The sequence below is a fragment of the Prosopis cineraria genome, unplaced genomic scaffold (genome assembly GCF_029017545.1).
Source record: "Prosopis cineraria cultivar Desert tree isolate PC_DT_omini unplaced genomic scaffold, ASM2901754v1 PC13, whole genome shotgun sequence".
Classification (NCBI taxonomy): domain Eukaryota; kingdom Viridiplantae; phylum Streptophyta; class Magnoliopsida; order Fabales; family Fabaceae; genus Prosopis; species Prosopis cineraria.
In genome coordinates this window covers 6,195,101-6,219,582 of record NW_026555344.1, presented here as the reverse complement: position 1 = coordinate 6,219,582, position 24,482 = coordinate 6,195,101, and the positions used below count along the sequence as shown (strand labels likewise).

The 24,482-nt window shown below is 35.1% G+C and overlaps 3 protein-coding genes and 6 non-coding genes across 12 annotated transcripts; 1 reads left to right on the top strand and 8 right to left on the bottom strand.

The window, feature by feature from the left end:
* Positions 1-1,119: 1,119 nt before the first annotated feature.
* LOC129291181 (60S ribosomal protein L28-1-like) lies at positions 1,120-5,264 on the bottom strand. Its single transcript, XM_054928418.1, is given in 4 exon segments — positions 1,120-1,390; positions 4,597-4,760; positions 5,118-5,213; positions 5,216-5,264. Coding segments are annotated over 4 exon segments (450 nt in total). The 3' UTR covers positions 1,120-1,249.
* On the bottom strand, positions 1,781-1,917 carry LOC129291936 (small nucleolar RNA snoR86). The gene has a single exon (XR_008588828.1). It is a non-coding gene; the product is annotated as a small nucleolar RNA snoR86 (small nucleolar RNA).
* On the bottom strand, positions 2,238-2,373 carry LOC129291935 (small nucleolar RNA snoR86). The gene has a single exon (XR_008588827.1). It is a non-coding gene; the product is annotated as a small nucleolar RNA snoR86 (small nucleolar RNA).
* LOC129291933 (small nucleolar RNA snoR86) lies at positions 2,682-2,816 on the bottom strand. Its single transcript, XR_008588825.1, has one exon. It is a non-coding gene; the product is annotated as a small nucleolar RNA snoR86 (small nucleolar RNA).
* On the bottom strand, positions 3,132-3,268 carry LOC129291934 (small nucleolar RNA snoR86). The gene has a single exon (XR_008588826.1). It is a non-coding gene; the product is annotated as a small nucleolar RNA snoR86 (small nucleolar RNA).
* Positions 3,748-3,837, bottom strand: LOC129291931 (small nucleolar RNA R24). The gene has a single exon (XR_008588823.1). It is a non-coding gene; the product is annotated as a small nucleolar RNA R24 (small nucleolar RNA).
* LOC129291932 (small nucleolar RNA R24) lies at positions 4,228-4,317 on the bottom strand. Its single transcript, XR_008588824.1, has one exon. It is a non-coding gene; the product is annotated as a small nucleolar RNA R24 (small nucleolar RNA).
* A 1,451-nt stretch (positions 5,265-6,715) lies between the features above and the next one.
* Positions 6,716-12,766, bottom strand: LOC129291042 (uncharacterized protein At1g51745-like). Of its 2 annotated transcripts, XM_054928142.1 has the most exons (4): positions 12,319-12,766; positions 11,843-12,177; positions 9,136-10,199; positions 6,716-8,220 (listed from the first exon to the last, which is right to left on the bottom strand). In XM_054928142.1, exons 2-4 carry the CDS (start codon positions 12,037-12,039, stop codon positions 7,136-7,138), a joined length of 2,346 nt encoding a protein of 781 aa, XP_054784117.1. In that variant the 5' UTR covers positions 12,040-12,177; positions 12,319-12,766; the 3' UTR covers positions 6,716-7,135. The 2 variants fall into 2 exon arrangements, with proteins under 2 accessions (XP_054784117.1, XP_054784118.1); XM_054928143.1 differs by lacking the exons at positions 11,843-12,177; positions 12,319-12,766 and adding an exon at positions 10,795-11,821.
* A 2,611-nt stretch (positions 12,767-15,377) lies between these two features.
* LOC129291151 (uncharacterized) lies at positions 15,378-23,799 on the top strand. Of its 3 annotated transcripts, none has more exons than XM_054928364.1 (11): positions 15,378-15,531; positions 16,923-16,988; positions 17,100-17,167; positions 18,095-18,128; positions 18,296-18,365; positions 19,075-19,132; positions 19,355-19,483; positions 20,992-21,083; positions 21,723-21,807; positions 23,306-23,384; positions 23,494-23,799. In XM_054928364.1, the coding sequence occupies exons 1-11, from the start codon at positions 15,525-15,527 to the stop codon at positions 23,571-23,573; spliced, it is 768 nt and encodes a 255-aa protein (XP_054784339.1). In that variant the 5' UTR covers positions 15,378-15,524; the 3' UTR covers positions 23,574-23,799. The 3 variants fall into 3 exon arrangements, with proteins under 3 accessions (XP_054784339.1, XP_054784338.1, XP_054784340.1); XM_054928363.1 differs by having other exon boundaries at positions 23,491-23,799; XM_054928365.1 differs by lacking the exons at positions 23,306-23,384; positions 23,494-23,799 and adding an exon at positions 22,384-23,297.
* Positions 23,800-24,482: the final 683 nt, after the last annotated feature.

The following is a 24,482-nucleotide window of genomic DNA, read 5'->3' as shown; positions in this document are numbered from 1 at the left end:
CGTGAATTACAATTTTTTTTTTTTTTTTGAGAAGAGTTATCCGAAATGACTTATGAGTTGGCAGTGAATATGACACTGAAAACGTGAGACCCCTTAATGTTATATATTCAATATATTTTTATGATTAAGATAAGTGAATAACAAAAAATTGCTATAAAATAAATAATTTATAAAATATTTACATGTATAAATAAAAAATAAGTACTTAAATTAGACTGAGTGTTTAAGTTTCTTTGAAATCGTAATTGTAATTATGTCATGGGACTAAGTCACGTAATTGACCATTCAGCCTTTGTCAGACAGCCGGTGAGAACAAGCGATCCCACCGAGCCACTGCTTTATAGGGAAAATACAAGTAGAATTAAAAATTTTAGGAAAAACATTTTTTTTTTGGGCCAGAAGAAAAAACTTATTATTTCATCTATATACTTTTAGCTTCGTTAAATTTCAATGACTTAATATAACTCGCTTTTTATAATTTTAAATGGATTAAAACCCAATCCTCAACTTCAATTCTTGCAGCTCAACCCATAAATCTCAATAATTTTTTTTTAAATTGTTATTAAAATTTAAATACTGATGTTTTCGATGGCTAAAACTAAATAATTAAATTGCAATGAGTTAAAGAGCTCTGTTAAAGTTTAAAGACTAAATTTTAATAAAGAGAAAAGTATAAGAACTAAATAATTTTTCCAAAATTTCAAGCCACATTCTTCAGTCACACAAGCTATTAAGGAGGTTGTTACATCATCATTAAAATTTAAATACTAGTGTTTTAAATGGCTTAAACTAAAATTATTAAATTGCGATGAGTTAATGAGCTCTGTAAAGTTCAAAGACTAAATTTCAATAGAGTGAAATATATAAGAACTACATGAATAATTTTTCCAAAATTTCAAGTCACATTCTTTCGCCACGCAAGCTATATCATGTGAACGTGAAAACACTCGTGTCTCAAGTGAAATTATTCGCATTTGTTTAACTTGCTAATACCACATGTTTCAGTCTAACTGAATCACAAGCATCTTTTTAAATAATGCGAGTGCGAAATCTCACGGTCACTCACGATGCTATATCATGTAAACAGCTCAAAAGCAAATAAATAACGCCGCAAACAAATTAAATGAGACAAACTATACCATTCAGGTTTTGATTTTGTATAAAAGGATAAAAAAAAGCCTACCACAGCTCAGCTTAAGATAAAGTTCTAGGAACACAAATCGCAGGAAAACAGAGAACTCTTGTCAATTCACTTCCTACTATGGACCTTGACAGCCTGCCTGTTCCTCTTCTTAACGCCAGATTTGGCAACTTTGAGACTCCTATAAACAGCACTCAACCTTGCAAGGGCTGCCTTCTTAAGATCAGGCCTGTAGTAGTTGTCTGCCACCTACAATGCACAATGGATTCTTGGTCATGTTCAAACAAAAAAATGAGGTGGAGGTTGCAGCAATTGGAAAATGAAAAATCTTTCAAGTATCCACAGGAACAAGCGCAGAGAAAATGTCAGACAGAAAACTAGCACAGATTGGACCAAGTGCATGTTTAAAAGCCATGGGTGATTAATCTTTGATCATGTTGAAATGATCATTGGTGGGGGAAAAAAAAACTAATTGGCATAGAAATGGAGGGTCATTCCTCTCGATTGTCCAACATAATTGTTAAAACATCATAACCATCAATTTCATGAGTAGAAACATCACTGTAAAGCAACACATGGCTTAAACTGTGCAACCCATTTTCCTCGCATATTTACTGGGAGTGAGATCAAGTAAACATAGATGTAGCGACTTGTTTGAGGCTGTAATCAAAACTGTAAAATCAACTCAATAGGCACGGAGAATCGCCAGCTGAGTTCTTTTCACCAACCTTAAAGGCAAGATGCACCACTTATTTTTGCAATAGATGCTCTTGCTCTGCTAATTGGCTTTCACATTCACAACCACACAGTTCTCAAACCATACACACAATCACGAACTAATGAAACAGAACAATAAAGCAAATCAGATGTTGTAAGAATGCACCAAGCAAAACTCAAACACCTTACCATCTATATACAGATTGTCTATGCAGATTAAAAATATAGCTATAAATATCAACAAGGTCAGATGCGTAGCTTATTTTCTTTATTATGCCACTAAATATGCCTATCAATGCATCACCATGTTAACAGCCCATGGCAAAACTGTGCTACCCATTTTCCAAGCACATTTACTCAGTAAGATCAAGAACAAATACATGTAGCGACTTGTTCGAGGCCAGCATCAAAACTATAAAATAACTTGATAGGCACGGAGAATCGCCGATTGAGTTCTTTTCACCAACCTTCAAGGCAAGACGCACCATCTGCATTTACAATAGATGCTCTTGCTCTGCTAATTGGCTTTCACATTCACAATCACACTTGTCAAACAATACACAAACACGGACTAATGAAACAGAACAATAAAGAAAATCAGACGTCATAAGAATGCACCAAGCAAAACTCAAATGTCTTACCCTCTATATACAGACTGTCTATGCAGATTAAAAATATAGCCACATATATGAGCAAGGAAAGATGCTAGCTTATTTTCTTTATTATGCCATTAAATATGCTCATCAATGCAATGAATCACCATGTAACAGCTCATGGCAAAATTGTGCTACCAATTTTCCATTTACATTTTCTAGGACAAATAGATGTAGCGACTTGTTCGAGGCCATCATCAATACTATAAAAAACTTGACAGGCACGGAGAATCGCCAATTGAGTTCTTTTCGCCAACCTTCAAGGCAAGATGCACCATTTGCTTTAGCAATAGATGCTCTTGCTCTGCTAATTGGCTTTCAAATTCACAACCACACACTTCTCAAATAAGACACACACGATCACATACTAATGAAACAGAACAATAAAGCAAACTAGATGTCATAAGAATGCAACAAGCAAAACTCAGACATCTTCCCATCTATAGACAGACTGTCCATGCAGATTAAAAATATAGCCATGTATATGAGCAAGGAAAGAAACCTAGCTTATTTTCTTTATTATGCCACCAAATATGCTTATCAATGCATCACCATGTAACAGCCCATGGCAAAACTATGCTACCCATTTTCCATGTACATTTACTAGAAGCAAGATAATAGCTGTAGCGACTTGTTCGAGGCCGTCATCAAAACTATTAAATCAACTTGATAGGCACGGAGAATCGCCAGTTAAGTTCTTTTTGCCAACCTTCAAGGCAAGATGCACCATTTGTTTTTACAATAGATGCTCTTGCTCTGCTAATTGGCTTTCACATTCACAACCACACACTTCTCAAATAAGACACACACGATCACATACTAATGAAACAGAACAATAAAGCAAACTAGATGTCATAAGAATGCACCAAGCAAAACTCAGACATCTTCCCATCTATATACAGACTGTCCATGCAGATTAAAGATATAGCCATATATATGAGCAAGGAAAGATGCCAAGCTCATTTTCTTTATTATGCCACCAAATATGCTTATCAATGCATCACCATGTAACAGCCCATGGCAAAACTGTGCTACCCATTTTCCATGTATACTTACTAGGAGTAAGATCAAGAACCAATAGATGTCACGATTTGTTCAAGGCCATCATCAAAACAAGAATAAATAATTTAATTTCACTGATGCCCTATGTTATACAGCAGCTTCCATACAACATTCACCAATAGCTTGGAGTAGCATGTAAGGAAGAGATCAAAGGAGCCCATCCAGGCAAGTATAAAAGCTCAGAAGCCAAGCGTAACAAGCATATTTCATAGAAGAAATCCAACTTGGGATTCTTCTTACATGTTAAAGGCTCATCACCGCAGGGAAAAACCCAGTCTCAATAACATGAAGCTAACAAGGTTTCAACTTGTCAAGACTTCGAAGGGGTGTGTGATCAAATGCAAGTGGGGGCATGTGTGTGGACCATAAGCAAAAATGCAAAAATGCATTGCTCACATGTGAAATCAGATTATTATTTTCAACAAATTGATACTGACAACCAGCCACCATCATTGACGGCAAGTAGGTGTGACAATTAGAAAGAGGATCTTTCCTCCTTGTTCAACATAATTGTGCAAACACTATAATCATCAATTTCAAGAGTTGAAACAACACGAATGCCCTATGTTATAGGGCCACTTCCACACAAAGTTAACCAATAGCTAGGTGTAGACTATGTGAAAGAGATAAGAGGGAAAAATCCAGGGAACTACAGAAGTTCAGAAGCCAAGCGTAACAAGCATATTTCATTGAAGAAGCCTTAACTCAGCATTCTTCTTGCAAGTTAAGGCTCATCATCACATGAGAAAAAACCAGTCTCGTCACCAAAAAAAGGCAACAAGGTCTCAACTCATTACTTATTAGGTCTTTTGTTGGGTGAAGTTTCTTCGGTGGATAACTTGTAAGGTCTATAAACAGTCTACTGAAAACATATATTCACATATGTATAAACAACTTATTTTCAATGAATTTATACTAACAATTGGCTATTTCGACTAACAGCAAGCAGGAAAGGCAATTAACAACATGATTGTTGCCAAAACAACTCAGAAATATAAATAATACGTTTTTGTAAATTAATACCTGGTTTACCACAGCCTTTGCCATTCTAGGGAACTCCTTTTTCATGACAGACTTGTGAAGCAAAGAACCAGGCCTGTTCTGTTTCTTTGTCTTGGTAGTTGCTAACAACACGGATTGATCTTTACCCGCAGGTTGAATAGTGATGGTCTTCTTGTTTGCCAAACCTGGCATTCTAGTGTATCTTAACCTTATGCACCAAAACTTGAGATACAATATAAAAGAAAAGACGAGAAAAAATGCAAAATTTCAATGCTAACTCAAGCCTCATCTCAGTTCCCCACTCTCGAACAGCTATAGCTATGCACATCAAAAGATGAAACAAAAAATGTGTTTCCTATTCCATAACTCGAAAGTCAAAACTGTTGCTACCATCGGTGATACCCATCTACATCCCAATTTAGCATTCCCCAAATGACCAAATCTCCATCACACGAATCTTAAACACATCCCATAAAGCTATAAATCATAACTTGGATATGAATTGACAAATAATGCAGCAATTAAAAAAAACATAAAATTACCAGAGTGCTTGAAAGAATTGAGGTTATAGAGATTATTACTCTCTTTGCTAAACTGAACACTCTGAGTGCCCCTGCCGAACTCTTTAACCAAAAAGAGTTGTTCTTCTTCACGATCTCCCATACGAGCTGCCCTGGTACTGTGGCCATCTCTTTTTCCTGCAGAAACAGATCAAAATCATTTAAAAAAAAAAAAACAATCCAACAAACCCTAGGGCAAGCTCCAAGCCGCCACCACAAGGCAAAAACCAACCTACTGGCTTCCGCTGGTTCAGGGGAGACTGGATGAGCGACGGAGTCAGTGTCAGCTGTCAACCTTTATAACGGCGAAACCCTAATTGTGATGATCAATCAGGGTCCTGCGAGTTTGGCCCATTTTTCAGCTTTTTGGATCCAATTTTTTGGGCCAAGATTTTGGGTCCACATGAGCTTGTTCTAGTTATAGTTATAAATAATAACAATAATTAGTATCATTTTTATATTTTCTTGAGAGAATGAAAAATTTCTATTAAATATAAAATGACAAATTAATCCTGAAAAATGTGCATAGAAAGATTTTAAGGGATTTTTTTAAAATTAAATTTTTTTCAAAATTTCTTTAATACCCTTTTGTAATTAATTTTATATAGTTCACAAGTTTCATATAAGTATTCATAAATTTAATTTCACCCATGACTAAAACAATTTAAAAAAATCACAATTTTTTATTAATAATTTTCTTCAATAACCAAAATTTAACTAATTTTATATAGTTCATAAATTTATCATAAGTATTTGTAAGTTTGATTTTACCAATAATTAAGATGATTTAAAAAATTACAACTTTTTATCAACAAAATTTAACTAATTATATATTGTTTATAAATTTGATATAAATATACATAAGTTTTATTTCACTAATAATTAAAACAATTTAAAAAATAATAACTTTTTAAATTATAAAAAGATATTAAAGTAATTTCATATAAAAATTTAATCTCAAAAAAGTCCTTTGGAATCTGATCGTGAACATCACATTTCATAAGACTAGATTATCATTTCCTTATTTAGAAAAATTTATTTGTTCATTCTCTCTATTTTCCTATCATATTATTTATTATAAATAATACAAATAATTGCCGGGGAAAGCCCCTAGATATTATATGATAAAATAAATCATCTAAAAACTTTGAATTATTTTCTGAAATAAATTAGATTTATTTCTAAATTTTTATACCGTTTTATCAATTTTTAATTTTAATTACAATGTAATAAGATAATAATGTTTAATAGTATCATTCTTGTTAAGCATATAATTTTAACTTCTTTTTTTCCTAAAAAAAAAATGCATTCACTTGACCAAAAACAAACAACATGACAAAATCTTTTTCTAGAGCCGCTTAGAAATTTTGATCATAATGAGCGAAAAGCATATTATAGTAACTTTAGCACAACATAAAAGTTCATTTTTTAATAGTACTTCCACTTCTGTTTCCTTTTCATTATTCTCAATCTAAAAGACGCTCTTAATCTGCTCACGTTTCAGGCCAAATGCATTGATATTGACTTTAACCTGCAAAATGATACCAAGTAACAGAATTCCATAAGAATCAAGATCAAAGTAGACGACAAAAACAAATATTCTCACATGTTTGTATTTTTTTTCAGCTGTGATTTCGTAGAGGCTTGAAATAAATTATCAAGTCCCGGACTCTAATACAATATGATAAACTGTTATTAAACCTCTAAATCAACCTGAACTCATAACTCATTTTAAGAACCTAATATCAGGTCACCAATACCTAATACTAGATCATCTTTACAACCTCGCCTAATTTTACATTATTTACAAAACCAAGAGAAGCCAAGGATTGAACTCCTACCCTACTACTCCGGAATGTCTTGAAATTGTACATAAGATTCCACCTTCATGGTAGAATATGTTGTGTTGCAAACTGAACTGAATCAAAATCTCTCAAGACTATTAAAGAACCAAATCTCCATTAAAACCATTCACTGTACGTTCCTCCCATTATGCAAAGTCAAGGGTTTGTTGCCGGTAATACACGGTGGGTTGACCGGGCCAGACCATTCACTGCCTCATTTATCCTACTAAATACTACTTTTAGGGGAATGCAAGCTATGACAGGACCTTTGAACTTATCTACCACTGGTTTTCTCTCCTCTTCTGATTGCTTGTGACCCGTCAGTGATGACAGTTTCCGGATCTTTTTATTCAACAGCCCAGGTTTCTTCATTCTGGAAGATTTACTCGATGAAATACGAGACAAATTCTTGCTAGGCAGTCTTTGACTGGCTAAGTTTGGTTTTAATGCACAATAACTATCACCGGTGGCCAAGTTGCCCCCAATGCTGCTCAACATTTCATCAAAATGCCCATCATTCAAGGGCTCAACCGTAAGAGGATGTCCAACAATTGCCTTGCCATTCAATTTACTCATGAGAGAAACCAGAGGGACATGTTGTGGCCGGTAGCTGGCTTTAACCTCTATCTTCACATCATATAATGAAGCGTCAGAACAATTATTTCTTCCAGGAAAATCAGCCATCTGATATCTGGAGTTAACAGTAAACCTGGACTGGCGATAAGGAAGCAATCTCTGAGGTGTGAGAGAACCATCAGGCAATAGCTTTGCCTCTGTTGTACCCCTGGCATGCTTGCTCAGGCCTCGGCACCCATCTAGTTGGCCTTCAGCAACTGATTTGCAATTGGTTTGAGATGGACAAAGGTATGAGGATGTCGGTGCACCTGTGTTATTCCAATCAACTTTCTGCCCAGCACCTTGAGAGGATTCATCAGGGTTCTCTGTAACTGCCAAATAAGCATTGGATTCACCATCCATGTCCACATAATTTCTTGAGACCTGTTTTCTATTTTTATTTGTATTTCTGGAGTTCCTTTTTCCTTTTGACTGCCACTTTGAACTACCTTTCTCATCACCACGGCCAATATTATCATGACAAGCAGCAAGAGTCATACAACCAGAATCATTTTGGCCCCCATTAGCTGATGACGGGACTTCTGATTGAGCACCAGGACAAGATTCTCCCAATGCACCATCTTGAGGCTTTTCAGATGAACAAGAAACAATAACAGGTGAAAAGCCTGACAGAAGGAAAATTGTCATTACAAAAAGCTTGGCCACCGTAAAACTTCTGAAATCATAGATTAAACATGGCAAAGAAGTAGCATAACTGAACTGAAGCAAAAGCAGAAAAGAAAAATGAAAGAACTAAATTGTACTGCTTCTAAATGGAAGTAATAGTTTTACAGAGGAAAGTAAATGAGAACAGCAGATAAGCAATTTGTATTGGTAAACCTCATTATAAGTAGGCATTGACATATTCAATAGATGACTTTATACTTAGTCCATGCCTGGACATCAACGAAGCCACTTCAAACAACCAGTTTGTACTCATAACTTCATGAAAAAGTAACTATATTATAGCCAGATAGAAGCAGGTAGTAGTAATCTTCCAGGTGGTGGGTAAGCTAGAAAGATAATTTAGAATTGCCTATATCCGCTACACAAGAACATCAAGCGACTTACTTAAGAGCAAAACTAGGGGTCAATGTTTCTCAATCTTCTCTACACAACCAAAGCAGCCCAGAACTAAGCTCATTCAAAGTGTCTCCTCTAATATGCACATTCATTTTGTATATTGCACCTTTTAGGGGTTTTCAAAGTCCCAAGTGCTAACCATCAGATAAGATGCAAGCAGAGTAATCAGAATTTTGAAATCATATCAACTAAAAAATTATGGGAAAAAGATAATGAGAAAAAAAATCATACAACAAAGGATTCAACACACACTGGTATAGAAACCTAAATCAATTGGGAATCCAAAGGAAAAAGAAGGCATATATGAGGGGAAAATCAAGGAACCATTATAAGCAAAGCAGCGAGGGATGATGCTAAGCTGCTGCAAAGCATTCAACTGATAGTTCTAGATGACTATGCATCACATAAATAGAAATAAAAGACCCCCCGGAATTCAAGTGCTAATCATTCAAGCATACCTGGAGCATGTTTCTCCTCTCCCAAATCTCCAACAAGCGGTACATCAAATAACTTATCTGAAGAACCATTCCCAACTAGCCCTGACATGCCAGAAGTCTCATTCTCCTTGACCCTGTGACTAATTTCAGGAGCACCACAGCCACGTTCATTAACACCTAATGCAGTTCCATTTTCACATGCTACTCCATTACCATCAGAATTGTGAATAGCCAGTGGAATACCTTTCTTTGACCCGATGGAATCCAATCCTGAAATTTTCCCATCAGGTACCCCACAAAGTGGAGAACTGGTTGGATTTGGAAGCTGATCACAAATGACAGGAACTGATACCATGGCTGTACTCTCCAAAACCTTTGTTAAAGGTCGGCGTCGGTTTTTTCTTTTCAAGAATTCATGAACATTTGCCACTTGTGATCTCTTTCTTTTCAGTGATGAAGGATTAATCTTGCCACCATTTACCGTAGTACCATTTGCCAAGCAACTTCTGGCGTTTGAATTGCTTAGGGAAGCAATTTCCTGCTGAACTACATCAGTTGTTCCTGCACCCTGAACCTTTCTTTTTGACACCACACCAATGCCCAGGTCCTCAAGTCCTCTCATTCTCTTGACTCCTTCAGTCCCATCATCTTCTGAGTCATTAGGGGTTCTTCTTCTCCGAACCTGAACAGATTGCACCTTGGAAGAAACGTTGTGATTTGGCTCTTCAAAAGATATACCAGATTGAGATAATTCTGGAGCTGAATTAGAATTATCTTCAGAGTCACTGGGATCATCAGTAATGTCATCATTATCATCACCGGAATTGGACAAAACTGGTGATTCTCCAGCTACAACAGTATGTTCACTGGCTGATTTATCTTCTCTGGAGAAATTTAACGGTTCCTTGCCTAGGCGAGCACTCTCAAGTTCAAGAGCATGGAGGATTGCATCTTCTCTGCGAGCATACTTCACTGCCTTCTTGTTTGCATTGGCTGCAGATGCCTTTGCTCTTTCAATGCATTCATTGTATTCTCCACAACGGAAAGGTTTTACCCGCTTAGACTTTTCAAGGTTATACCAATCCCTAAATTACAGAAGATATTTCAACAAAACGAGACCAAGTAAATACATTAATAAAACTCTATAACTCCAACAGCAACTATTCAAGAGAGCATCTGAATCACAGAAACCTAGGGAGACATCTAACTTCTAGGAAGAGGTTACAGTGCAAAAGTAGCCCTGCATTTATTAAAAAAGAATGCAACACCAAAATTGGCCACAATCTTAGCATAGCAAATCTTTCTTTCTAAAATATATTCTAGTTATTTTGAAAGTTTTTTTTTTTTCAGCTTATCAAGTCAGATACAATGTAGGCACCTTGCATCCTAGGATCTCAGCCAAGGACTGACCAAAACCCGTGGACAAGTTTTTCATGCCAAAAGCAGGAAATTAGGAACATCCATATAAGCCTGAATGCAAGAACACAGATTTGATCACCTATTCCAGGACAGTGCCGGCATGTGAAGCAACCATAAATCAAAAGGAAGGAAAACATTTTCTGGAAAACTTAAACTTTGATGCAACACCAATTGTATTCCATCCAATTAAGTAACAAATGAAAGAATGACTTTATGAGTTTCAATAAAGATTACACAAAGGGCTTCAGCTACAAACAGTACCACAGTATAACACTCAGGTCTTCAGCAACAAACAGTACCACAACAGTCATAAGATGTCAACAAAAAGCAGTGACCTACAGATTACACACAAAAGTCAATGCATTAATACACAGTAATGGTTTAACCAAACAATTGACCAATCACTAGTTCAGATTATCTTATTCGGTAACACAGATTTAGCTATGAAGTGATAATAAGATATGAAGTCCATACTGGCAACTATGTTTTGCAGGAGCACTTGCACCAATTGTTAGATTCTCCTATCACACAATAGAATTACAAAGTAAGACTTCTATTAATCTAGGCTCTCAAGATAATACAAGGACACAGGGCAAGGAATCTCCCTAAAACCCAGGGGAGAAAAACAATTCTATCCGACAGAATTCACCCATAAAAACCACACGCCAGCCAAAAAGTTGCAGAGTTAAAGGACACTCCTACTGGCTTCCAAAACTTCAGAACTTCATTGCTAAAAAAAATATCTTAAATGGGATGCCAAGAACTTTATTACGAAGCTGCATGGCAATCTTAAAATGCAGAGAAAGATCATTAATTGTCTCCGAACCCCCAAAACACAATACTGACTTATGGAGAAATAGCCATGTTTGGCCTTAAGTCTAAAGTTACCTCCCATACTTTATCCATAGCTCACTTCAGTCCAAACAAACCCTTTACCTTAGAAAGAGGAAAAGGAAGATTTAAAGATGCAAAAGGCGCTGCAAAAAGGATGAACTGAGAAATCCTTTGATGGGAAATGGTTAAACCAACACAGGCTACCAGGTATTACAACTTCGTGAAAAATGCATTATCTATCAAAACAAGCACATAGTCACTAACATATATTGACACGGGCGATACTAGGCATCGAATTTTGGGAATAGAAATTTAAGAGGAAAACAAATAGAAGTTGCAAACTGCTCCAATCAATTCATACAGGATAAGCGAAGTCTCAAAATGAAAACGGAAAAAAAAAAATGAAAACAACATACTAAAAGAAAACCAAGATAAAAGTCAATAAAGTAGGTATAAAGCAAGAACAAGCACTCACACGCTTGCGTCCTCGCGACCTAACAGCTTAACTGGAGTGCCCGATCTCGGAGAAACCAAACAACTCTCAGACAATTCATCGAGACCCATTATCCGGCCAGGCCACCAGGAACCATTACGGCGACGGACCCAAACCAACCCACCGACAGACGCATCGATTTCGTTGGTGTTGGAGTTGGACTCTCCCGAGCTACCCATTTCACAAAGAGAGCGAAGAAATAAAATCAATAACTTGAAATCCCAAAATCAATCCCAACCTGCCATTGGTAAGTAAGCGAAGTCTAGAAGATGATCAAAAGCTTCCCCTTTGCTGAAAGAAGCTCACACCCTTCAAGCCTAAAATCCCATAAGATAAACAGATTAAAAAAATAAGAGAACTTATAATTTTGCATGCTTAAAAGGGAGAGCAGAAAAGCAAACAGAAGAGTACAACTCAAAAAAATGAAGAAATTGATTAGAAGAACAAGGCCAACATACCCCAGACAGAGCTGTGAGGTAAAAACGGATAAACCAGGGGCACGGATGGAAAGGGCTTATTGTGGATGAAGATCTAAAGTTGAAATGGCACAAAGAAGGAGCAGAATGAAATCGCCACTGAAAAAAGGGATCCAATATTTGTATTGTTTTTCAGTATCTGAGGCTTGTTATGACGTTTTATGGATACACTGTGATAGTTTTAGCGATTTTCTGATTTTCCCACTTGCTGGGATTACATGAGAAGCTCGTCTATGCCACACAGACAGTACAGACAGTGCGTGCGAACAGCGAGTAAGGTAGAGGAGAGCGAAGCAAGTCCTGAAAATGAGAAGAGAAAGGGCTTCTGTGTGGATCAAGCGTACCCCTTGGTATCTTTATGCCGAGAGAAAGGGAGAGGGAGAGGGAGAGAGAGAGACAGGGCGTTTGTTTTCGCCGGGGAGAGAAGATGGGTGCTTGTATACGGTTCTACTTGTACGGTATAAGAAAGTGGAGTAAATATACATCGTAAATCATAAACGCTTGAGAGTGGAGAGTATAGGGCCCGTTTTCTGTATGCCAAATATTGAAAAATGAAAGCGTAAAAGGTAAAGGGAAAATTACATGTAAATCCTGCGTAAGAAAATTTATTATAAAGAGATCCTGACCACATAAGAAAACTACATTTTGCTACCAAGTTATAAATGATAATTGCTCAATTGTCAATGACATCAGTCAACTATAACATTCTAGTATTCAAAAAGGGAGAATACATGATCCAAGAGTAGAGAGTGGATATTTTGGTCAAGCAACCCCGTACAATTAAAGAACGTGTCTAAATTGTTCATGCAGATTGGCTTTATATGATTTGATAGCACATAAATTCAATTAGAAAATATAAATAGAAAAATAAGGATGAAATGTATATGACCATATATAGTTATTGTTGTTGCATTAAATGCCTTTTGATTAATGATTAATAGTTTTTAAAATACATGCCGAATATTGAAGGATTGTTAATTGTGATTTCTTGTCTTGCGTACTTGTATTTACCACACTTTTATATAATTATGTACCTTAGTTTTTAATAATGTATAATTTCATTTTTGTTTGTTAACATTTTTTATGAGACATCAAGGTGACGGGAAAAGGAGAAGCATATGAAACTAAGAACTAAATCTTGTTGTAAAGTCTCTAGTCTCTTTGTAATACAAACGAATGTATATTTTGCCACTCTAAGGATCAATTTTAATGTATTAACTATTTATTATTTGCCTGTAGCCCTTATTATTAGTCTTGGACAATTTTTGGTTGCTGGGCCTTAGACTTGAGAAAGGCCATTATTGTATATTTGTGGTTATGATTGGTACTTCTTATTTCTTAAATTTACCTGATAGGTTATTATGATTATGAGTATGTACAATTGTGAATCATTTATAAATGGTCAATTATGACAGTTTAATAGGGGAAACACTTGAAGGTGCTTGTGGCATTAAAAGCTTGTTTTATACTTAGTGTTCAAGATCCTCGTATGGTACTAGATTAGAATGGAACCAGAGCCATTGGGTAGATTTTTAGATTACCTTTGTGTGACCATCCAAATCACCTAAATCGAAGACCTGGGCTATTGATTAGGTGATTTATAAGTTAGATTTTTATATCATATATTTTCATTATGTTAGGAGGCTTTTGCTGTGGCAAACTATATTATTAGTCACGATACACAATCTTTGTACCACGAACCTTGATGAATGGTGTGTTAGTCATGGCAAACATGCCTTGTTTCACAAAAATTACTTTTTTATTCTTGTTTGACTTATTTTTAAATGCTTAACCCTTATCCTATGTTTAGCAATTTTTGCTTTGATTTTAGTTATTTTCAATCATGTATATTTATTTGACACTTTCAAATAATTTTAGGATCATGTCATTTTATTTTATTTTTGCTTTCAAAGTCAATTGTTAAAATCAACCTTTGTCAAGGTTGATCCTTAGTTTTGATATTTAATTTAATTATTTTGGGTTCAAAAATGGTTAATAAAAGAGATCATTGCATGAAGAATGGAATGAATAGTCCTAAATTTGGTAAAGAGGGGTAGAGAAAAATTAAAAAAAATAATTATAAAAGTTATTGAATAAGACTTTTTTAGTTAACAATATTTCTAAAAGATTAGTTGTTAATATAGTACAATAACATCATGCAATTAATGCAGTAGATGTCACCTAGTAGGATAATGCATGTTGTTGTTGTTAAATTATATGCTATTTATTAATTTTTAAATTATGATTGTATTTCTTATTTTTAGGAAAAATGATAATAAAATTCCTCATAATTATATAAATAACATTTTAATTTCTCAAAATATTATAATACTAATGAAGTCTTTAGAGAACTATTTGTCAATACATTTTTTAGAAAAAAAACCATTTCACCCTTATAGATAAGTTGTGATTTCTTGTTTAATTTTTATAATTCCTTAAAAAAAGTTGTGATTTTTTAAATGAAAGTTGTAAATGGAGTTTTTTATTTTAAGAACTTATTTTTTAATAATAAAAACCACACTGAACAAATTGTAATTGTTTACTCAGCTCTTGCTATTCATAAAAAAATGTTGCTATTTTTTAAATAAAAATTATGATTGAGACTTATTTTTTAATAACAAAAATTACACTTGACAAATTATAATTTTTTGTTCAACCCTTGTTACTTACAAAACAAAAATTATGATTCTTTTAAACAAAAATTGTGATTCAATCTTGTTATTTTTAATAAGGATAAAATGATCTTTTTACTAAAAAAATTATTAACAAAGATGTCTCTAAAAATTTTATTGATATTATGGCATTTTGAAGAATTAAATTGTCATTTATTTAATTTAAAAGAATTTTATTATTATTTTTTCTTATTTTTACTCAATTTTTAATATTTTTATTTCAAATAATTTTGTATATATATTTTTTTGTTTTTCTTATTTTGGTACACGATCAAAGCTACATTAATTTAATCACAATATTTTTAATTTAATTTTTAAGCATGTTTAAACTATAGACCAGTTCATGGTGAGAGGGGTTAAACGGTACGTTTAAGGCGTGGTCTGCTCTAGGGTCTTTTCCGAAAGCTGGCTTTGGTGTGAGATTGTGTGTGTATGCGCGCGTGCAAGCTGCCTAGCTCGTCGAACTCAGGCCTCTTCGAATAACGAAGGAATCCAAGAATCAAGGAAAATCCAACTATGACAGGTATTCGCAGTTTTTCGCGAAACATTTGTTTCATTTAGAAAGCGATAAACTGTGGTCCATTTATGTCGGCTGTGCATACTGATCCTTTTGAGCTTGTTTTCATTCAGGACTGTTTGTTATTCAGTGAAATTATGTTGCTTGAATTCTTCACAATCACGAAAGTCTTCGTCATATTTAAAATGAGTGAAATTGGACTTCATTGCTCCTTATTATAATGTTTACTGAGACCCTGCAACACTTCTGGCAGTATTATTTTTACCACATCGGTGTTACTACAAATTCCAAAACCGCAAGCTTAACCCTTTTAACCAAATCAAGAAAAGCTATCTGCTGTATCTGACTGATGTTTTTGCTTCATTAAATGCTAGATGTCTTTTAAACAAGTTCTTCATGGGCTAAGTTTTAAAGATCCTGGATTTTTTTAATGTATAATGAAATATGAATTTGTTCATCTCATTCTGCTGACCAACATGTAAATTCGATTAGCTCTTCTGAACGTATTAAATGGCTGGTCCCCCTGAACAGCTCGCCATAAAGTCCATGTTCTTCTTAAAGGAGATTGATTTGTCTAGGGACATAAGAGTTGGGCCTTAACAAAGGATTCGTAATATGATCAGTTGAGTTAATTGTCCTTCCTAGAATATCGGGAAACTGAAGCTTTAATTGGTGGCAACAGTATCAATCTATTCTAGAGCAAGTAGCATGAATGACAACAGCGTATTCTATTTTAAATATAGACACAGTTTGCACCTCTTGACAAGCCACACTGTTTGCGTCAACATGTGAATTTGTTGTTATTTGTTTCATTGTACAAGGGTGTTTTTAGCTTGATGTTAAAGTGGATATGGTAGCATGCACTGAGGATTTAGGAGAATTCAAAGAGAGAAAATGCGGAGTTGATTGGGATGATTGATATTCTTGCTCACAACCTTGGTCTCAACCACCCTTATATTTTTTTTCTCTCTCTTTTTTTTAAATCCTTGATGACAGTATCAATAATTACTTTATGTGGTTAATGTCAATGTTTCTTTGCAGTTAAAAGAAGTTTTCACAAGAGGATTATTTTCATGTCTAAGTAAAGGTCTGTAGATAATTTAGAAAATAAATAATAGAATAGTAAACCGTAAACCTTAATAATAGCCTTGTATATATTTAATAAATTTATTATATTGCAAAATAAAATGCAACAGTTTCTTGAAGTGTTTGCACATCGCATTTTGTTAGAAGGAATAATGATGATTTGAACTGTTCATTATTTGAATAAAGGGTGAGTGTCTAGGTTCATGCTATGGAATATTGATCAACAATTAATAGGGCAATATGTTATGCTTGTGTTGTGTGCTAGTACTGCATTATGAATGTCAGTAAAATTGACCACATGCATTACACAGACTATGCACAAGAACAAGAAATGGAAATTGAAGCTTTGGAAGCTATACTCATGGATGATTTTAAAGGTATATGGTTTTCTTTCATCAAGTAGTTTTTTTAATAAAATAATTTACTACTTTTCCTCGCTATTTCCTCTCGGGAGGAGGCATAATATTCTGTTTCATTGTTTATGGTAGAGATACACTCTGGTGAAAGTGGCCTAAGTACTTCCAATAAATGTTATCAGATAAAAGTATCTGCACAGGTAAATGCTTTCTGTTCCTTTATTGCAGTTTCTCAAGTTTTACCGAAATGATAAGAAGGAAAAGCAGATTTTACATAAAAAGGAAAAATTCGCAAGTTGAATTCCAAGTAGAATGCTTGCACAATAATCACCACATGGGATATTAATCCAAAGTGGCAGTCATTCTACTAAATTCTGATTCTGAATTTTAGACTAGCAGGAAAAAATTGTTCGTGGAAGCTGTAGTATTTGGCTGTTGTTTGTGAAAATCTTCTTCCTTTTCCTTTTGGACCCTTCTATTGACTTTGATCTGATCATTTGAGTTTTGTGAAATTAATGTCATGTTGATTATCATGTTAAGAAGTGCCAACAAATTTGCAATATCGTATGCTGACAAATCATTTGCAATAGCTATTGATGTGTTTAGATTGGAAGGTATTATACAGAAGGAGGGGAAAAAATTAGAATTTTGAGCATGAGATTAAAAGTTAAAGTTGGAAAGGAGTATGCGCCAGAACAGTGGAGGTAAAAATGGATGAACAATTCCCAAGGGAAAATGGGGGGAATATTTTGTCTCATTTGTATTTGCTGCATATTTCACAAGGCGTGATCTTCTCTCCAACAAATTATCAATTGCAAGCCTTTTTCTTTGATAAACTCATAAAGAAACCACAATTCTTAGCACACTTAAGAAGACCAGTGTTTCTCTTTATATGAGGGTGTTTTAAGACCTCATGGAGAACATGTGGAATTAATTATTTTCTATTGTTACAGAGTAACTAGTGTGCAGTTTATTAGGATTTTGAATTTAGTAGGCTTAAAAATATAGGTTTGTTTCTGTTACTTCCCCATCCCCTTCTATGGTTGATGGTATGTGCCTGGGAAATTAGCACATATTCCTCATCAACTGCGTTAGACTTATGTGTCTGTTTGCAATATGGCATACAGGAAGATGATACAGATGAGTCAATGACAAATCCAGGTTCTTTTCTCTAGAGTTCTAAATATATCTTGGATTTCTTCCTAAGATACCTTCATTTTTATTCTTTTCAAATTTGTGCTGTGAAATTTCTGTAGTTTACTATTTTTTCTATATAGCATCTTCTGACTCCAAATGTACTTAAGATAAGTTTGAATTTTCTGTCACAGTTCAATTGGCTTTGATCTTTTCACATACAGAGAAGTATCCAGATGAACCTCCGCTTCTGAATTTGAAGAGGTCAGTTTTATTGATTGTAACTGTTTTAAATGTGTCAGGAGGACAGAATTATTCTCTACTCCCTCCATTCAAAAATGTATGGCATTTTAACCAAATCTCACCCGTTAATAAAGTATTTACCTACTTTTAAAATAATCTTATCTTTTCATATTTACCTCTTTTAAACACCCTATAATAAATGTAAAGTTATTCATCAATAGGGGCACTTTTGAAAAAAAGTCAATGATTACACCTTTAAAGACTAAAAATGCCTTACATTTTTAATATCAAACTCCTCAAAAAATGCCTTACATTTTTGAACGGAGGGAGTATCATTTATAATTGTCTCTGTTTAGTCAGTATGAAGCATAGTTCTTTTGCATGTTATTTTGTTTTTTTTATTGTAGATCAATGTGAAGATTTGTCACAAATCTCTTTAAGTCAAAACTTGATTTGTTAAGTGAAAGCCCATGAACAGTTCTATCATTTTTTAATGACATAAAGGTCCTATGGGCTTGAGCTGTGGACAAAGCTCATGCTCCCAAACCATGTCTTGAAACTTAATTTCAAGTCCTAATGGGGGCATGAGGATTGAACTCTTGATAGGGACTTTGATACCATTTGAAGAACCACTTTAACTCAAGAGCTTCACTTGTTAAGTGAAAGCCTATGATTAGTCTCATTGTGATCTCTAACAAGATTAATTTTCTATTTCCTTTTGACTTTTCAGCTTGCAAGGAATACCTAATGAAGATTTAAGGATTTTGAAGGAGAACATTCAAGAGGAGGTGGTCTTTTATCTTAGGCAATTTGAAATGAATGTGTCAGGCTTTTCTGCTATGGCTGTACTGAATGTTTCCTAGTTTGGAAGACTTTTCAATAATTGCATTCTGAGTTTTCTTCCTCTGTTCTTATTTACACTTTTTTGTTTGCTGATGATTTTAGAATTTAAAATCCATTTCATATACTGGTCATATAATGAAAGCTTTGACAAAACTTGTGGTCCACAGGCATCTGAAAATCTTGGCATGGCGATGATCTACACTCTAGTTACCTCAGCTAAAGAGTGGTTATCTGAACGGTTTTGTCAAGATCCTACTGATGGAGATGCTGAAGCTGAAGAGGCTGCCAAAGATGATGTAAGAATGTCTCTTTTACATTGTGGTCTTCCCTCTTAATTTTTTCTTTTTTGTTCGGTTCAAATATAGATATCTTTTCTGCGTATTTCTGTGTGTGTTACTCCAGCAAGATAGCTGGTACTCGATGTTACATCATGGTATAATATTTATTACGTGACATATCTGGATTTTATCTGTTGAAGTCGACTTTTCCAAAAGAAATGAACCATTTTAGCTCACTTACATATGATTTATGCAATCTGATTTTTGTACCGAGTTTTTGCTGACACCTTTTCCAGAAGGGTGCTAGCTCACTTACATATGATTTATGCAATCTGATTTTTGTACCGAGTTTTTGCTGACACCTTTTCCAGAAGGGTGCTTAGCAGAGACCATGGGAGTAAGTGGAATGAACAAAGTGCAGCTTGGTGTCAAGAGAGATGGTTATGAAGTTTATCAATCTTCTTCAGCATGTAGGAGTAAGGCTAAGTGATAATCTGAGCAAATATATATATATATATATATATAGAATAGGAGAAAAGCCCAATATATCCTGTTCTGATTATACAGAATCAAAACTATGGAGAGGACCTCAACTTATTGATAATAAAAAGAAATGTGTGCATAATCTTTAAGATTTAAACAATGTACCTGTCAGAAAACTCCCTGCATACTGTATGTGCGGCAAATGATCGCATAGGATAAACATTCATTTGTTTATATAATTACTTGATGCTGTCAATGGTTTGAAGAATAATCCTCTTGTTCTCAATGTTATAGTAGCACAGGGCTGCAGTGGTTTGTTTGCCTTTTCATATTCTTACCTTGATTAAGAAGAGAGTACAATTTTCGTCGTGATAGGTCTGCTAAGTTGCTAAGACCTATAGGAGCAGATTTCAAAGAAAGTGAGAGAAGAGGGCAAAACAAAAACTACTGGGTCAAAAGATTACACCATGGGTCCTGGGCAAGGGGGAAAAGAAGTGACATAGGAGAAGGGAGTAGGGGCAGCTAAGGGTAGGGGCAGTGATTTGGTAACTTTTTGGGTTTTAAGTTCTCCAATTCAGCCGAGAGAGGGAGTAGAATCATTTTGGAAAGTGAAGTGAGCTTGGGAGAGTACTACCCTCTCAAAAGTCTAGTGTATTGGGGTGGAGGAAGATCTTCTTGCTTCATCATTTTCTCTTTATGTTTTAGTGCATGTTAGGAAGTGGCTTATGTTGTAGATTATTGTTCTGTGGAGTGTATTTTGTATTGATGGTTGTACTCTATAACTTTATTATTCTGGGTGTACGAGGGAGTTGGGGTTAGCTTGAATCCTTATCTTCTTTGTAATCTTTCTTTTTTATTACCCAGTAATAGTATTTTCAGTCATTTTTACTGTATTTGCTTGGTCTTTTGCTTGTTTTAAGCTTATTAGTATAGAGGGTTTTATCATATTGGATCATTCTCTTGTAATTTCTTGTGTTTTCCGATAATGTAAATTGGAACTTGAATCTGTTGCTTGATACAGATTTGTTCGTCTTCTTTCTTAGATAGTAGTACCACATGGGGAACCGGTTACTGTTGACACATTTTTGGCATGGAGAGAAAGGTTTGAAGCTGAACTGGCATTGGAACGAGCAAAGTAAGTCCTTTATTGCTGGACACACATTTCTAGATCTGCTGATATCTGCTGTTTAATAATTTTGAAGCTATTCATGGTGTTCTTTAATTGAATTGCATTACATGCATGCTTAGGTGGCTGGTAAGGTGATGTTATGCATCATGGCATTTGCTTCATGACTTTAAGTACTTTTTGATTGCTTAATATGTATTGCGATCAGTGTTTGGTTATGCTTTGAATTAAATACAGGGTTCTTAGAAACCAGAGTGAAATGAATCTTCCTTCAATTTCTACAATCTTCTTCTCTATTTTTAAAATATTTATGGACGTCTCCCAAAACAAAACTTGTACTGCACTTTATTTCAGTTCTAAATTTTTAAATAAAATACTCTCCTTAATTTTTTTTCCAAACAAAATCTACTTTTTTTAATTTTTATTTGTGGATATCGTATATAATACATGTTCATATATTCAGATCAGTGGAGGATATTTTAGTCAAAAGATTTAAAATTGAGATGAAGAGTATATTTTGAATTCACCATGCTGCGTGAACTGTTAGATGTTTTTTTTAGTGTCAGAATTCAGACAATAGGAGAGTCAGCCACTTCTATTATTGATAACAACTCGTACTGATAGCAAAATCATTGGTGCTGCATTCAGGCTAATGCCGGAGTCTGCACTTACAGCCCCCAAGGAAAAGAAGCTCTCTGGTAGACAGTGGTTTGAAAGTGGAAGAGCTTCAACGGTACTTTACTTCCCAATTCCCATATTATTGCTTTCTCTTATATGGCCCATGTTTTAAGTGGGCATAAACACTTCCCCACCGCAAGCATATAATTTGGTACCCGTGATAATTTTATATTGATTAAAAAATGGAATTGCTATGAGGTGCTAATATATTATCGACTTTGAAGAATCCTTTTGACCCTTCTGGGTGACCTGATTGCTGAGGAAAATGTACTGTAAGGATGCTAAATGGTCATGAATTCGCATTATAGTTACATTAGGCAGTTAAGTCTAGACCTTATTGAAGTCATTACTCTTAGGCCCTGTTTCATATGAGGGAATGGAGGGTTGGGTTTGGGATTGGTATTGGTATTGGGAAAGGCCCAAATTGATGTGCTTGGTATGAGGGATTAGAGCTAACCTGGGATTGCTCAATCCCAATTGCATGGGATTACTGAAACCCACCCTTCACCTGGTATTGAGAATTTAGTCCTGGGTTGGAAAATTTTTCAGGCAAAAATATCCTTGCTTATGATATTTTTCGGACAAAATGCCCCTCTGAGTTTTATCTCTTAATCTCATTGCGATACCTCAGCAATGCATCCTCTCCATCCGCAAAGCCCAAGATCTGTGGATCTCCATCATCGCCGCAAAGCCTTTTGCCTTTTGAACTTCATCAGTCCATCAAGAAGCTCTGTCAGATGCAAGACATTGTCAGAATATTTCTTACCATCAGGTACAATGAACTATGCTTCTAGAGATTCTTATTCCTCAAAACTGAGATGAGTTATCAGGATTTTTTTGCTCATAGCCATGTGATTTGAGAATGGAGAGACGGCCTTCTTGGAAAGAGATTCTTGTATCATCTGATCTATGCTTATGGGAGAGTAGAGAGGTATTTTTCTTGGTTGGAGAAAAGACCTGTGCGCCCCTTTTCTTTCCTCAATACCTAGAAGCAATTAGCTCTGCACTTGCTTGCATGCTTCTTCCTTACAACCTGAAAGAAGAGAGTGACTGCGGCAGAGGAAGATGGTGGTGATCGTGGCAAAGGGGAGGAAGGGCTGGGGTTAGATCACAACAGAGGAAGAGATTTTATTAGGGCTGGAAATTTTTTATTAATTAAAAGGGGTATTGTAGTCTTTTCATAATTTACGTTTAATTGTAAAATAAAATAAATGCAAGTATTCTCTGTCATTATTACTCCATGCCAAATATAATTTTAAAGCTTTAATCCCAATTCCAGTCCCAGTCCCAGTCCCTCTAAATTTAGGCCTGTGTACCAAGCCAGGCCTTATGGTATTGCACTAGCTGCATCGCGAGGTTGTAGTACTACCCAGGTTGAGAGTCCTGTAGGGCAATGCAGCTAAAAGTAATTCTTAATTTGAAGAAGAAAGAGAAAGTAATGGGGATTTAGTAGCGTTCTTCATGCTGGCTGCAAAATGAAAGATCCTAGAGTTGCGATAATTCAAATTTTTTGTGCAAAAAAATATGATTAGTCAATCCTTGTTCTGTCACAGAAAGGTGCAGCGCCTGTCACTGAGGGATCTGAAGAGGAGGACGAGGATGATATTGACTTTGACGATGATGATCTGGAAGGTCTGCTCCTTCCTCCCCCAAAATTTTTTTTCGATTTTTATATTTAATGGTTCAAAATTTTGAAAAGAATTCTGACAAATCGTATCTTTTTTCTTTCATCTGATAGCAGATGATGAAGATGATATGCTTGAGCATTATCTGGCTGAAAAATCCGACTCTTCTGCCCATTCTTCTAGAAGAGGCAGCTAAACTGCACATGTAGCATCAGCACATCTAGGATGGGTGTCTGCAATCCTTCATGAACTAGGGCAGGGTTGGGATAGAAGGAGAATTGGGTATTGAGCTGGAAAAGTGTGTGATGTATAACCTTTGTGTTTCCTTAAAAGCACTTAAACATGAAAATGGCATTTCGATTTGTTGTCTTCAGCCCTGAATCTATGAAAAGCATTAGCTCCTGAATGAGCATTTACTTTTAGCTGCTTTGAATGCTGCTACTGAACAAAGGATCCCACAATCCCCAGGTCTTTCTCCATCTTTTATCCTGTTATCCTTTGGTTTTGGAATAATAAAGAAGTGAGTTGCTCCCTTCCTTTTGTTTGGATGAGAAAAAATGGAAGGAAGAGGAGGGAAGCGGGATTAAAATGTAACGAAAACATAAGCTGTATATATAACCTAATGCAATATAAATACATTTAAAAAAATTTATCTTATAGGGTGGATGATTATTTTTATTCTTGAACTATATGTAAAAGTTTATAAATGATTTAAATTTACTTATAAATTATTTATGTCTTTCAACTGCAAAGAATTTTATTTTTTCTTATTCCTTCTGCTTGTTTTTCTATTAGCAGGGCCCACTTTTAAATTTTTCAAGCATTTTTTATTATAAAATATTGAATGGTGGGCCCCACATTATTTTTTAAAATATTTTTTATCCTTTCCCCTCTCCCTCCCCCACGTCAGACTAAGACATTATATTTAATATTGCCTCTCCCCTTTCTTCTCTCCCCCACTTCCTCATTCTTCATCAATCCCCATCGTCATTTTCCTCCTTTGCAATATTCGTGTCTTCTTCATCACATAGTCCACCATGATTGGTTCTCTTGATGCTACCGAACCAAACACCAACAATGTGGATTCCGTTCTCGCCAATAGCTC

Excerpts from the sequence above, each read along its gene's own strand:
- LOC129291042 (XM_054928142.1), bottom strand. The coding sequence starts at position 12,039 with ATGGGTAGCTCGGGAGAGTCCAACTCCAACACCAACGAAATCGATGCG. Across the intron at positions 10,200-11,842 it reads GGTCGCGAGGACGCAAGCGT|GGATTGGTATAACCTTGAAA; the intron begins GTGAGTGCTTGT and ends TCTGTAATTTAG. Across the intron at positions 8,221-9,135 it reads AGAGGAGAAACATGCTCCAG|GCTTTTCACCTGTTATTGTT; the intron begins GTATGCTTGAAT and ends TCCTTCTGTCAG.
- LOC129291151 (XM_054928363.1), top strand. Across the intron at positions 18,129-18,295 it reads TGAGTCAATGACAAATCCAG|TTCAATTGGCTTTGATCTTT; the intron begins GTTCTTTTCTCT and ends TTTCTGTCACAG. Across the intron at positions 19,133-19,354 it reads AGGAGAACATTCAAGAGGAG|GCATCTGAAAATCTTGGCAT; the intron begins GTGGTCTTTTAT and ends TGTGGTCCACAG.